Genomic DNA, 15,192 nt, shown 5'->3' with positions numbered 1-15,192 from the left:
AATAATATTATCGTATCAACACGTTTTTAAATCATGTATTAAAAATTAATATTAAATTTAAAACATAATTTATGTTTTTATTATTGTAAGTTTTTACATTTTTATTACATTTGATCTTAAGACACAAGCGCATGACTTTTAAATCTCTATACTTACGCCAAAATAAAATGAACAAGTTTAAAAACAAAGCAATAAAAAAATAATGACTGACGGAGTATATTGCGCATATATCGTCACGATTAATAGACTGTAATATGAAATTAATTCACTAAAAGAAGTAGGAATAGGTACCTGTTAAGTACTAATATTTTACTAACAATCAACAACTATTGTTATAATAATAGAATGCTGTTGAAAAATTCTAAAGAGAACTATTTATATTTATATTATTAAATTTAGGATATTTCTTAAACTTAATGTACAGTCGTAGTGTGTTTTGTGTTGAAGTTTAACTGCATTATAATTTATATTATACAAACATATTTAAAAAATGATGTCTTCGATACTTTGACCAAAATACATATTTTAAATATGTGTGAATATTTTTCCCAACTTCCACCGATAATGTATATAATGTATATATGTAAAAGTTTAGTAAGAAAAATAATTTTTTTTTTTTTATTGATCCTTAAGCCCGGAATCTATGGCCATTAGCTGTTAGTAGGGTTGTATTGTGGTGATGGTAGGGTTTTGAAATGGTGGGTTTTTACACGTGAGTGTTTGTGTTTGGCAGAATTTTTGATTGGGCACCCGTAGGTATCTGTCATGCCCTGGTGGGGGATAGCGGCACTTGTTCTCCGGACACCGTGACTTGCCCGAAGAAAAATGCCACCCGTGACCAAGGAATCGAACCGGCGCCGGCTGCGTCGCAACCGATGCCTTGGACCACTCGGCCACTTCGTCCCCCAAAAAAATTTATAATACCTACAAAAACACATTTTAATTGACAATAATATTAGTATATTTTAAGCCACCAAACAGAAGACGAGAAAAAAAATTATTTTCGGTCAACAATTCGGCAAGATCTAATTTTGAGTTGAATTGAATTGAATTTGCAAAATAACATAAAACAACTACAAATTATAAGTATGTACAAAATGTACACACCTTCTAAAATAAATTATTGCTTGTATTAAAGGTTTTTAGTTCTCAAATTAAAATGTAGATAAAAACTATACAACAAAATATTTATAGGTATGCGCAGAATGCTGAAATGATTATGAAACAATGTTGACTACGGTAAATACAGCTAAAAGTAGACGCATAAGTATTGAACCAAACAATTACACAATTAGGCCAGAGATGAGGAGTAGCATGAGTCTGTGACATCTAACACCTTTACAATTAAATAATAAATACCTACGTTAACAGATCAGTGATTATAGTTATCTAAATTAAATTATATAACGTTTAAAGTGTAAACAGATTAAAGTTAGACATTTTAGTGTAGGTTGTTATTTATTATATTTATTTCTAAGCTTCTACAGAGTGTTTAGGTACTGCATGTCTGCATGTCTCGTGATTCAAGCAACTTTATCCACCAAAATTTTGTAAGTTGGTACATTGATATTTTTTTTAATCAAATGTTATAATTATGATAACATAATATTGTCGGTAATTTTAACGTACAAATATTTTTTTCATTAGATTATTTTATGAATAAGTGCCGACTGTAACTAATATAAACTAGTAAATTGGTACTTCTTATAGCAAATAACAGGATATTTAAAAAATGTTACGAAGAAACTATGCGAAATCTGAACGTTGCGCACTTACTTTAATAAACATAATAATATACTTGGATCTCGATTGACAAGACATGATGACTGACGGATACGAGTTATGCATACATTTACGTGGCAAAATGCAAATGCAACTGCATGTACGATGCACCCAATAACAGACACTTCATTAGACCCCAATAATCTAGTACTTTCATTTAGAACGCGATACTATTAAAAGAAAAGCTATTAGTGGAGTAATATACATATTATTATTTATTAATAGATCACTTTCAATAATATACATTTATACAGTAGATGATGTTGTTTAATTTTCGATATCAATTATTTTTTAGCCAGGTACCTTTGAACCACTCTTTTTTCTATATTTATAAATTAATATGGGTCATTCAAATATAATTGTTTCTGTTTGTTACGTTTTTATAACAGGAAATTGTCCATAAAAAAATAATAGTAATAAATAATAATAAGTAGGTACTTACTGGCAACTGAGTACTGCCTATGCTGCAATTATAATTTAAAACACAGTAGAAAAAAATAACTTTGATCATACTAAAAACTTATCATATGTATAATAATAATGTTCGTTGTGTAATGTAGGTACCAACTAGGTACATGTAGGCACAACTGCACGAGTATAGATGTATTTAATACATATTCATAAAATTATTCCTTTTATTAGAGCTTTAAAAGGAGGTCGCACCCGCATGCGTCCCCGTCTTACACACAGACGACATACCAAATTTTTGTTCGCTAGTTTCAGTAGGGTGCTGTCAGTTTTGATATTACAGTGAATTGACTTACTATCAAACTTTTAGGTAATGACATTATCTGTGTTCTTTCGTTGGTTTTTTACGAATGTTTAATTTTTAAGTGAATTATGAACATTTTCAAATATTAATGTTTTAAATACTTATAACTCACTAAAAATTAAAATATCGTAAAAAACCAACGATAGAACACGGATAATGTTGTTACTTAAAAGTTTGATAATAGGTCTATTCACTTTAGTATCAAAATTGACAGCACCCTATTGAAACTGGCGAACGAAAATTTGGCATGTCGTACGTGTGTAAGACGGTGACAACACATTCGGGTGCTGCGTCCTCTTAAAAGAAAAAGTTGATATAGCAGGCTATAGGTACCTAAATAATACATATTTATACATTTTGATTAGATATTGGTGTGTTATTTAACGCTTCCTCGCAGTTCATACTGGTAACGATTGATAACATTTAATTATATTGATCTGCGAAACTGATAAAAGCCCAAGTATACGGCACCTTGGTTATCGGACAGTGTTCTCAGCATCTCCCGCCAATTATCCAATCAAATAAACTGCATACTAACCAAAACAGACTTTAAACAGTCTTTCTTGTCGAAAGATCTAATTCGATCTATGCGGCTGAATGTGGAGGAAAAAAAATTAGCAAAGCTAAAGATGATGTCCCATGTAGAATCTTAGATGAAGATAAAATTGACGTGGGTATTTGTAATTTGTTATATTTTATTATCCATTAAAATGTCCTACATACGACCAGGACCAACTCATGAAAAGAGGTATAATGAGGTTAGGTACTCTATTGCTGTCGCAATTTCCCATAATAAATACGGTATTGCTATTTATGTCAAAAACGAATTAAAATGGAACCTCATTAAAATGTCAGGCGACGACGATATATTTTCCATAATGACCCAGGTAAGGAATTTTTTCGTGAATACTCATATAGCCCTCCGAGAACCGACTCTACTAATCGCGTGTAAAAAAATATTTTAATTATGTATTTTTGATATTTTTTTATTGGTAGGTAGGTATATTGAAAAACATGAGGAACAGGTTACAGGTACTTATTAATTGAATCTTTATCTCATACAGTTATACCTACGTAGCGACATCCTACATAGGTAGCTAAATAGGTACCTAATAATAATTATATACATATTATATTAACATTACGACATTATAATATCATGTATACTGTATAGATATTATTGAATTATATTTTAAATTTTAATATTCCCATATTGTAAGTCATACCCAGGTACCTATATGTAATTACTATTTAGACATACTATTGCTATTACTATTATCCAACTATTGCATACAAATATTTTGATTATGACAACATACAACTAAATGCTATAATTACTAAAGTTATAATTTAAATATTTTGTGGTGAAATTATCCTATTATCAATTACTTCCGGTCGCCTCCAAGGCTCAAACTAATAGTTTAAAAGGGCTTATTAAAGATAAATTTAATGTTGACGTTGATTAGGACTCTTCCCTCGTAACTTTGGGACAATGGATCGAGACAACATATTACACTATACTGGTGAGGATATAAATGCCTACAGTGCACTTCGTTTCAATACAATTAATGAGTCACTTATTAAACGTTGTTGATGTTTATTAATTTTTTAAATTGCAATTTCCAACAAAGACAATTATTTGTATATTCAATGAATACCTACAATTCGTACATTTTTTAAATGTTAAAATTTAAAAATAACAAATGTCATTTTAAAGTAGGTATCTACAGTCATTAGTTTTCGACTTACACTATAAAAAACTAAATTGGTTTTGCGTAAATATTCTGGTTTTTCCTTTATTTTTATTATTTTTCTCAATTATTTAATAAAAAAAAAAATCTGAGAATTTTTTATTTACCTCTTAAAAGTTTAATCTATATTAAATTTTCTACCAGAAATCCAGAACCCATTATCAAAGTTTAAAATCGTATAAAGTAGTAAAATTTGTATGCAGACATAAAAATAACTCATCATTGTAACAATTCATTCATCACTCCGCTCAGAATCTAAAAGTTCTGGTGGTATCTATCTGACTATCTCCCGGTTCCGTCCCCCAACATAACTACACCACTGAAAACTATCCTTAGGTACTAAATTAAAATTATAAATTTATCTCATAGTCGTGAATGTACTCGTATATATTTTTATTTCTATAATATACATAATATTATATACCTATATTATTTAAGTATACACTTACACGTTATGCATGTGACTCATACTCGAAACTCATCGTATTCACTATACATATTCCTACATAGCCACATATATATATATATATATATGCTGCACCGTTTACTGTATACGTATTACGTATCGATTCATTCAGCAGATTTATTTGTATTTCTTTGTATTTTTTTTATAGGTACAAATATATCTGCCTATAGCTTTAATTGTATATTTGTATAAATATTTAAATTTAATGTATATATATATATATAAATGTGTCACCTTCATTAATTCATTCTCCATATTCCTCAATTACCTATATAATTATCAACATACCTAAATATTACAATGTAAGCAATTCATATTCACGAACGACGAACATAAATAAAAAATAATTTAAATTGCCGTGTTGGCTTATATAGTTATACCTAATAATATGTAATTCTATTCTATTCCAAAACTAGAACGTACCTATAATACCAATATACCTATTATTATTATTTATTATCAAAATATTAAATATTAAATAAAGAACATATTTTTAAGTAACGTTTAATAGTCTATTATAGAAATATAATCAACACACAAACAGTACCGGATTTAGAGCTGTGGGTCCCGTGCCCCCCCCCCCCCTTAAATCTGGCCCTATACATGAATACAGATTTAAAATGTAGCTCATCTTTTTATATTGTTATATTTTTCGGTGAACGCTTTTTGGGGTACCTATATATTATATAGGGCTATAGAAAGAATTTTCAAAGTTTTAGGAATTATGATATCCTGTACATCCAGCGACCAGTATCAACAATGTGTCAAAATGTATAGGTATTTAATTTTTACAGTGTTTCGGTAAAGTTTCTGATTTCTCAAATCGTGAAAAAAAACTTGCGACAACACTGTTGAAAAATTATGACAAAATAAGATCATGTATGAATTTTACATTTCAACCCCTCATCCCATAATATTCTTGAATAGCCAAAATCGTTTAGGGATATTTAGACATTAAGTTACCTATAATATTGATCTATCGTCGAATAATACACCCCAGAGTAGACTGAGTGACCCCCACTGTTTTTTTAAAACTCGTGTTTATATTCTCCTTGAATCAATAATGTTATCACCTCCTTATCAAAAAAAATTTAAATAATATTATTTAACAATAACTAGACTATATTTTAAATAATAATTATTTAATAATTTATCAGGTCAGAAGATGATTCTATTACTTATTATTTATGAGTAAAATAAAAATATAAAATCTATAGTTCACATACTATTATTTAATATATCATATTGTATAATTAATTAACAAATTATGACTCCAAAAACGGTAGTTGTCACTGGTTTTGGACTTTTCCGAGACTATAAAGTGAATGCAAGTTGGGAGGTTGCTCGAGTATTACCGGAAACTGGCATCGCTGAAGAATTAAACATAAATTTGGTCACAATCAATATTCCTGTATCTTACAAAGACGTTGATCAGATTGTACCGACACTCTGGGTCCAACATGAACCTGCTGTGAGTTTTCAATACTAAAATATAATTGGTAATATTGGTGTAATTTCAGTATATAATATATCAATTTTAGCTAATGGTTCATTTGGGTGTATCACACTTGGCTAAAACGTTGACTGTTGAGTTAGTCGCTAATGGGCATGGTTATTGTGGTATAGATATTCATGGGAACGGTCCTGATGATAAGTGTTTAATTAATAATGAACTTGAAACAGGCTTGAAAATGGAATGCACTGATGAATTAGATATATGCACATCTCGAGATGCAGGAAGGTATTTATGGGCCAAGAGCATTTATAGTTTTCTTGATTTTCATTTATACCTATTATATGTATTATACAGGTATTTATGCGAGTACATTTATTTTAAGTCACTATCTATTAATAAAAATCAAACTATATTTATTCATGTGCCACAATTGGACCAGGATAATACAGCTCAGAAACTAGCTGAAAAACTTAAATGTGTTATTAGAAAATTACTGGAACAAGTTACAAAATGATTTTATAAAATATACCTTTAAGTAATATAATTATTATATAGGTATATATATATTTATATTAATTATAAAAATTTATATAATTTGTGATAATTTTTTCTTTATTACCTTTAATTTTTTATTAATGTTGTTTATGTTGATACATTTTTGAATTTTAACTGTTATGCTTATGACTATTAAAACAATATTTGATACAATTATTACAATTAGTGGCTGTATGCGGAGACTGTACCAATTATTATGTGGTATAAATTGTTTTCAGTTATTTGTAAGCATTTAAATATTTTATTTAATATATTATAACTCTCTATAAATGATTAATCAGTATAGATACTTGTCTATATGATTATTGATTAATGATGTTTATGTGATTAAAGAACAATTTGTTCATTTTATTTTTATTTTTATTTATACTTATAAGTGCAATTAGGGGTAACACACTGGTGAGCACACTATTATATAGTTATCTTACCCAATGTCGAGAGATAAATAATTTCATTTAAAAAATAAATAAATTTATTAAAAAATTTTGAGTTGATTTTATTTTTATTTTGTTTTTATTATTTTATCATGGACACTGTACTCACCTATACGAATACAAGTTGGATGTTGAAAAAATATTATATATTTTGTTTAGTTATAATGATAGATGGATTTACTTATTTAAAATAAATATATAATTAAACACCATGCTTTTGAATATTTTTATTTATGATACAAGAACATAATATAGAACTTATAGTAATAGTATTTATTTTTAAACATATACAGAAATCCGAAAGCACGCTTGTGCACAATCTTTTATATTTATAAAATAAACTGTACATTAGTATTAATTTTCGCACTTTGTGTTTTGATTTAGTCGTGGTAATTTTTATATGAAATATTTTATACCTACATGGTTTTGACGAGCGACGTCGCTTTAATAATTAATACAGAACAGAGGACTCTCTCGGTTCCCCGAATGGCAGGTATAAAATATATAATATTATGTTATTATATAATATGTTTCAATTTCGATGGTTGATATTTATTTGCTTACATCATAATTTAAAGTAGATACCTAATAAAATGAATAATAAAATAACCAAAATGTTAGAACCAATAATATTGTGAGGGGGGTTCAAGCCCGTTACCCCCCCTCCCCCCCTAGGGTATTAAAGCCAGAAAGCAAGGACAAATATGTTACCACGGATTAATTTATATACTAGTATATATTATATTTAATCTACACTATTACAAAATACAGTATAATTATTGATTTTAATTACTAGTATTGAATTAATTCTCAATAAAGGCATATAAAAAACAAAAACCATTATAGTCAGAAGAAGTCTCTAGTATAGTCCAGTATTCTACTACAATGATACAATTAATGTAGGTATTTTAATGTTTTGTGACTTAAAAAATTACCTAATCAAAATGTAGGTACTATTTGTTCATATAGATTACACAAATAAATCCTACATAAAATGACTGTGTACTTTTAAATTATAAATAATTTATGAAATTCTAAAAAAGTAATTGCTAAAGCTACCTAACCTTTCTATTTCAAAATATAAAACTTCATAATAATTAATAAAAATATTTAATTTTTTTTTTAATGTTTGCAAATAAATACTTATTGATCAATGGTTATTTTTGATAAATTAAGTTTGAGGCCAATATTTAGTAATATTAATATAACTTTTCTTTCACAAACCCTCACAACCGACATACATAGAAAATATAACATAACTATAATACAACATTTTAAGATTACATTTTTAAACCATCTAATCAAGTATTTGGATTTCAATATTCAATAGAAGATATTATACGCATTATACATGTTATTATAGAATACCCTCTTGATTTACTACATAGGTACTCTATAATTCCCGTCTGTTGCAGCTGGCACAACTGGTATTGCCATGGTTATTGGATACTAATTATGGGTACAAAATATTATGTACAATAGTACAGAAAAAAGGTCAAGAGGGGAATTATAGTGATCATAATAACTTATCAATACGACAATATATCTACTTACGCCACTGCTATTATAATATAGAAAATTTTTATATGCGGGTAGGTATTATACATTTTATACATACACTGAACGTTTTACAAATGTTATTCTGAATGAAATTATGGTAAATAGTAAATACTGTATAATGGCATAATGTATAATAATGTATATGTCGATGGTAAGGTAATTGGTTTTAGTGTTGTATTTTCTTACGATTTTTTTCAGATGATTAAAGAACTAAAAATGTTGTATACAGTGCAAGTGTGCAACTCTAAATATATAAATGAATTACTGAATTCTGTAGTACTTATGTAGTTAGTACCGAAAACATTTATTGAATATAGTGGTTTTTGATCACCGATCACACCAATCATCAACTTTGAGCGGGCTTTATATTAGCAAATTTGATCTTGTTTGTATTTTAACTGGTGCTTATAATATTCAGCATTTCAGTGTATATTACGGCCGTAAAGGAAATGGTCAAAGAGTTTTACTTTTGTCGAAATAGCCTTAAAAAATATCTAAAATTTGTCTACACCAAGTTAAAGCAGTAACATAACTACTCCCATGCAAAGTCGGCGAGGGTCAGCTATTATAATATAATAATATGCGATGTTTTAAAAAAAAAATAGTTCAACATAATATATAAAAATAAATTATTTGTAGACCGTAGTCTGTAGAGTACTTGAATCGCTATCTGCAGAAAGGGAATAACTTTATATCTTAGGTCCACTTTATATAACTTTTTAGGAGAGACAAAAAACATGTAATGGACATATTATTATCCTTTCTCTGTTGTAAATTGTTATTTCCCAGTGCTATTTTTAAATGTTTGGACAGTTCGATTTGTCTTTTCTCTGCGCAGTAAACTATGTACCTACCTATTTATGTGTGCTAAATGCAAAATGGTGATTGATTAAAAATTTATAAAATGGACTCATCTCCTTTCTTTGGTTATCGATTCACTTAATATAAATGAATTATTAAATATCTTTATAAATAGTAGTTTACACTGTCAAGACACATGGCCTCCTCTGCCAGAATAGTTTTTCGTATGCAATGATTTATTTTAAATTAAAATTTAACACGTCTATTACAGCGACTTACTCATTAACGAGGTATATTCTAAATATTAATTTTTATCATATAATATAAATATTTCTCTTACTACTTTTGTTCCCATCAATTCAGCTGTATATTTGTTGTGATGTATAGTGGACTGTAATTGGAATGTCATATTCCAAAAACTTGTATCATAGGTACCTACTTCTAAAGTTTTTATTAAGCCAACAACACTCAAAAAGAGTTTCAGAACTTCAGTTTAATCAAATTTTAATTTTTTATACTTACAACACCGAGTTTACCGAGTAAAAACTATACCCATTATTGAGTAGGACTGTAGGCACTTATGCCGTTAAGATATATTCGATTCTGAGTGGAGCAATGAATATGTAATGGTTTTACAATTGTGTGTTATTTTGTGTGTATATCTGGCGTCTTCTTTATAGGGGCAGTAAAAAACATCGAACTTTGCAGTTTCCGGTATAGAAAATTGGATCTTTATTGGATCATTATAGGATCAAAAGTAAAAATCCCCAGTACTTTTCAAAATAATCGGATAAAACTATAAAACAAATAATTTTTTGTTGTAACTTGTAATTCAAAAATGAATAGGTAACCGTAAAAACTATTGAAGTTTCACCAAATATATTTTATAATAGCGTTTTCTTTGAGTTTTATACGACTGACGTAATTCTTCAATATCATGAACATTTGAAAATGTTTTAATTAATGTAATTAAGAATGTATACAGTTTTTAGTTTTAATACTAATAAAACTTGAAAATTGAAAACTTGTTTTCATCCCTAAATTCCTTGTATTATACTGGAATATAAAAAACATTCATCCTAAAGCCACAAATATTAACGAAATTGGATGTTTAAACTTACTATAACGTTTTACTTCAAACGATTTTTATGTTTTTCAAACAATATTGATCGTAAGTACCTGAAACTAGTGCAAATTGACGCCATAACGTATAGTGCATGTACTATTATTTTCTATACAATTACATTTTCAAAATACATGTGTACTAAATTTTTGCTTTTTATACCACAAATCCATTCACAATATTATAAATTATTACATTTCTAGGGTATAGGTACGTCGGTATTGACTTATATGTTTTTAGCAATAATGTATGGTATAATAATTAATAACATAGGTTAATGTTTGCGATGTTTTTGGCATAAATAAGTTTTACCCATACCATATTACTAATTGAAAAATAAATTACTTTAGAAATAGCGATTGACTCACCTTCTCCGATCAGAACCGTTTATTGTATAATGTATACAACAATTTATCATTGAATTTAAATTTAACATATAAATAGTTTATCTACAGTGACTAACACTACAGTATTACAGTGACTAACTCAATGACGAGGTACAATCGAAACAACCTACTATAGATGTACCTACAGCTGCAGACTGCTGAGCAACATATTCGTTTATTTTATACATATAAATATATAATATAGGTAATGCATAAAACAATAAAATACATTTGTGTGTACCTATAAAAACGAAAATAGTGTTAAAATATATTTTGTAAAATTGACAATTTATTAATGTATTAATTGAAAGACAGAATTTTTAAAATGCTTGCTTTACTTTTTATCTATATAAATATTATATGAATAACAAATTTTATGTATCTTCTAAATTGCTAAAATTTCTTAAATCCCTAAATCGCCAGAAATATAATTGGATATAATATATTTATTCTAGTAGGATAACATAAAGGTTCACCTGAATCCTGAATACCGTTTACGTTACGTTCTAACTTCTAATGTATAATAAATAATAATATGTACCTACTTATTGCATTTGTACCCACGTCGAAATGTCTGGTAATGATACATATTATTATTGTTTGAACAAATCGTTTAAATGAATGGACCTTGATGTATACATTATGTATACTCACGGATTTCTCGGTACATTTTGTGTACTAAAATAAACGTACCTACAACCTACCTGTTAATGTTTTTAAACTATGTGACGCTAAATCTAACTTTAAAAGTTGATTAATGTAATATCCACGGTATTGATTGTTTAACGAATCGTTTATTATCATATATTATTCAAATGGTATTGTAAAATGAGAATATTATGGGAAATCAAAACAATTAAATTCTAAATTTCAGGGATTACAGTTATTGGCGTTGTATCGGAAATACAATAAAGAAAATTATATCCAATCATAATAAACCCATGTTATATATCGTTGTTTAATATGATGGCAGGTTCTCGCGGCTCTCCGTCCTCCGCGATGTGATTATGAAAATATTACTTTTTTTTTTAAATTCAAATGTTTAACATTTTTTAATTGCATCCCCTATCATTTATACGAATTCGGAATTTGAATACATTTTTTTTTTAAATACCTGTGACTACTACAGTATTTTAGGGTTCTAACTTCTAAACAGAGTGATAAATGTAATGATGTGTGTTTTTTAGGTCATCACTTTTTAAGGCAGTAAAAATGCTTTCGCCTTTGATGTTCAATTTTAAGGTGTGGTTTCTAGTAACTAATTAGTTACTAGTAGAAATTTGGAGGTCGAAAGTAAAAAAATTCATAGTCGTAGTTTACAAAATAACCGGGAAAAACAAAAAAACTAATGAAAAACTGGAATTTTTACGCAGTACCAGTATATGACAAAATCGAATTTGTTTTTTTGAATTAAGGGTTTTCCAAACTTCCGTTATTCTATAAAATTTGAAAATTATATTTAATATTTTAGTTGCTACTTAAATTATAATTTTTTTCCACTATCTACTGCCCTATACCTATTTAGGGGGGGGGGGGGTTAATAGGTGTATTATATCAACAAAAATGTCTTCACAGGAAAAACTTTCATATACCTCGTTGATATCAACATACATATGTATTGGATTTTGATAAATTTTTTTATCTGAAATATGAAAACATTTTTTAGGTCGGTGAAAAGCACAAATTTTCATTTTACTTTAAGTAATCCTATAAAAATACGTTTGAAAAATAACAAATATTGTGCATTATTCAAATTTCAAATACATATATTTGATTATATACAGTTATAATTTTTGAAATCAGGATTTGTCCGACCTGCAAAATGTTCTCTTCTTTTAAATAAAAAAAAATTATCGATATCGGACTATTCTACATGGCATGAGAGTTTTTGCTGTGAGACATGTTTTTCTACTAAAAACGCACCGGCTCCGACGCCCTTAACTCAAAAACGAACAATCGTAGATAGTTGAAATTCGCATTTTCTATTCATAATGAACAATTTTAAAAATATTTTTATTCTTTTTGAGCTGCTTGTAGGCATTTTAAATTTAAGTTTTTTAGTTTATTTCCATAAAATGCACATTTGATACATTTTTTGCTGGGCAAAAGATTAAGAATTTAAAACAAGGTTTTGTAAATTATTTTTTAATTCAAATTGAAAACATATACATTACAGTAAATTACTCATCAGTCCTCAATGACGAGGTACAGTGGTACACGTCTTGAGAGTTGAGAGTGAGTAAAAAAACATAAGAATTGATACAAATCAATTCAGGGCTTGAAACCGATATTAAAAACCTATTATGAATACCGGTTAAAACCGTTAAAACCCGAAATCGATATCGAAAATACCCAAGACCAGCAATCAAAACCGAAATCAAAATTGGAAAAATAGTTCGAATATAGGAAAACGTTAAATAAACTAAACTAAATAAAGGTAATATCTGGCTGAAATGTTTAGTGTTACGTTATTAAATCGTGAACACTCTGAATGTATATACTGATTGGTAAATATTGGTAACCAGTTTAAATATTTCGAAAAATGAATAATTATTCTTAAATTAAATAACACTAAGCATTTAGAATATTCCTTTCGTATTGTTTATTATTTAATATTATACAATAATCCATCAAGTGGCAAGTACCATATTGCTCACTCCCTGGCCCCTTTTGTTCTTTGAATTTTAATACCTATATTATTTTACCACGGTATGATTTTACAATTAATATTTAACATTTCAACACTTTCCAGTTTCCACGTAGGTAGGTAAGTTCACCGAAACTAAATATTCACAACCATTATCAAATTAATCATATTATAATACGTATTAGTGCAAGCAATATCCAAACGTTAAACAATGTATCCGTGCGTCACATCCTATCGCACTTTATTGCTTTAATAATTGATTTATTCAATTATAATATTATTATTGCGTACCTATATAGCTACATACAACGTCGCTGCTGTATTATAATTTATAACTGAACAATATATTATATCTATTTAGCTATACCTACCCATAATACCCTTCTATTATACACAATCTGATAGTATAAACTTTGTTTCCTACTCCGTCGACTCCCATTACTGTAAGTATACAGTGGAGCGCACGTTATGATAACTAATCAATTAATCGGTGAGTAAACCGAAAGGGCGCGGTGTGTATCGGAGATATTCAGGCATTTGATCACAAGATATACCATATACCTACTTATTAATTTATACAATTATACATATATATATATATATATATATATATATATACACCAAATGCATATATTAAGTTATGCAAAATAATATAATTTATTATATAGGTACGACATGAATTTCCGACCGAAAAGTCAAGTGAAACTCGGCATTTGCGAGAATGCCTCAAGTGACGCTCGAATGGTAAGTATAATATATAAGTGCCTATTATAAACGATGTGTAATGCAAACAAGTAATAGTATACCTACCTTCTAGGTACCTATATATAATATTTTAATTACGCATTCATAATATTTATACAATAATATTGATAAATCGTTGATATATATATATATATATATTGTTATTAAATTTATATTATACCTACATAATATAGCTTTCCACGGGCGCGACGACTACGCCACAATATAACGGCAACACCTCTACCGTGGCAAGTCTAATATTTTAAGCTATGCCGAAAAAGGTGTGGTCCCGTTTTGCGAAAAATAAGAGAAAAAAAGTAAAATAAAAACCTATTGAAAAATATTGATTCCGGCGCCCGCGAGAGAGAGATACTGCGGCCTTGGCCGGCGTGTCTCTTTGGCGCGCGCACGCGAGACCTCACGCCGGCCGATATATAATAATGTATAATATAAAGTCTATATAGATATACGATTTTCGCACCAAGCACAGCTATCTGCGGGTCGACAAAACCAATACCCAAAGTTCATCTCCCCGGAAATCGGCCAAGTTCATTACAAAAGTACGGGTAACGTGGCGTGTATGAAAATGCATATACAGCGTGTAACACTGTATACATAATACAAAATTATTATGCGTGGGTATATACTATATAGTACAACATTGTAGGTAGCGCAGGGGCGTTGATCTGGTCGGTTTTTCGAGGAGGGGCCCGAT

General features: G+C 28.5%; 1 protein-coding gene across 2 annotated transcripts; it reads left to right on the top strand.

Annotated features, from left to right (window-relative positions):
* The first annotated feature begins 5,883 nt into the window (after nt 1–5,883).
* Nucleotides 5,884–7,281, top strand: LOC132938139 (pyroglutamyl-peptidase 1). 2 transcript variants are annotated; one of them, XM_061004822.1, is made up of 3 exons: nt 5,884–6,242; nt 6,313–6,512; nt 6,582–7,281. In XM_061004822.1, the coding sequence occupies exons 1-3, from the start codon at nt 6,039–6,041 to the stop codon at nt 6,739–6,741; spliced, it is 564 nt and encodes a 187-aa protein (XP_060860805.1). In that variant the 5' UTR covers nt 5,884–6,038; the 3' UTR covers nt 6,742–7,281. The 2 variants fall into 2 exon arrangements, with proteins under 2 accessions (XP_060860805.1, XP_060860804.1); XM_061004821.1 differs by having other exon boundaries at nt 6,313–7,281.
* Nucleotides 7,282–15,192: the final 7,911 nt, after the last annotated feature.

The sequence above is a fragment of the Metopolophium dirhodum genome, chromosome 2 (genome assembly GCF_019925205.1).
Source record: "Metopolophium dirhodum isolate CAU chromosome 2, ASM1992520v1, whole genome shotgun sequence".
Lineage (NCBI taxonomy): Eukaryota > Metazoa > Arthropoda > Insecta > Hemiptera > Aphididae > Metopolophium > Metopolophium dirhodum.
Note: the sequence above shows the minus strand (reverse complement) of the source record. Positions and strands in the feature narration are given on the sequence as shown.

Bases quoted from the DNA above. Each gene is read 5' to 3' on its own strand.
- LOC132938139 (XM_061004821.1), top strand. From the start codon at position 6,039: ATGACTCCAAAAACGGTAGTTGTCACTGGTTTTGGACTTTTCCGAGAC. The intron at 6,243-6,312 runs GTGAGTTTTCAA...TATCAATTTTAG, and splicing joins GGGTCCAACATGAACCTGCT to CTAATGGTTCATTTGGGTGT.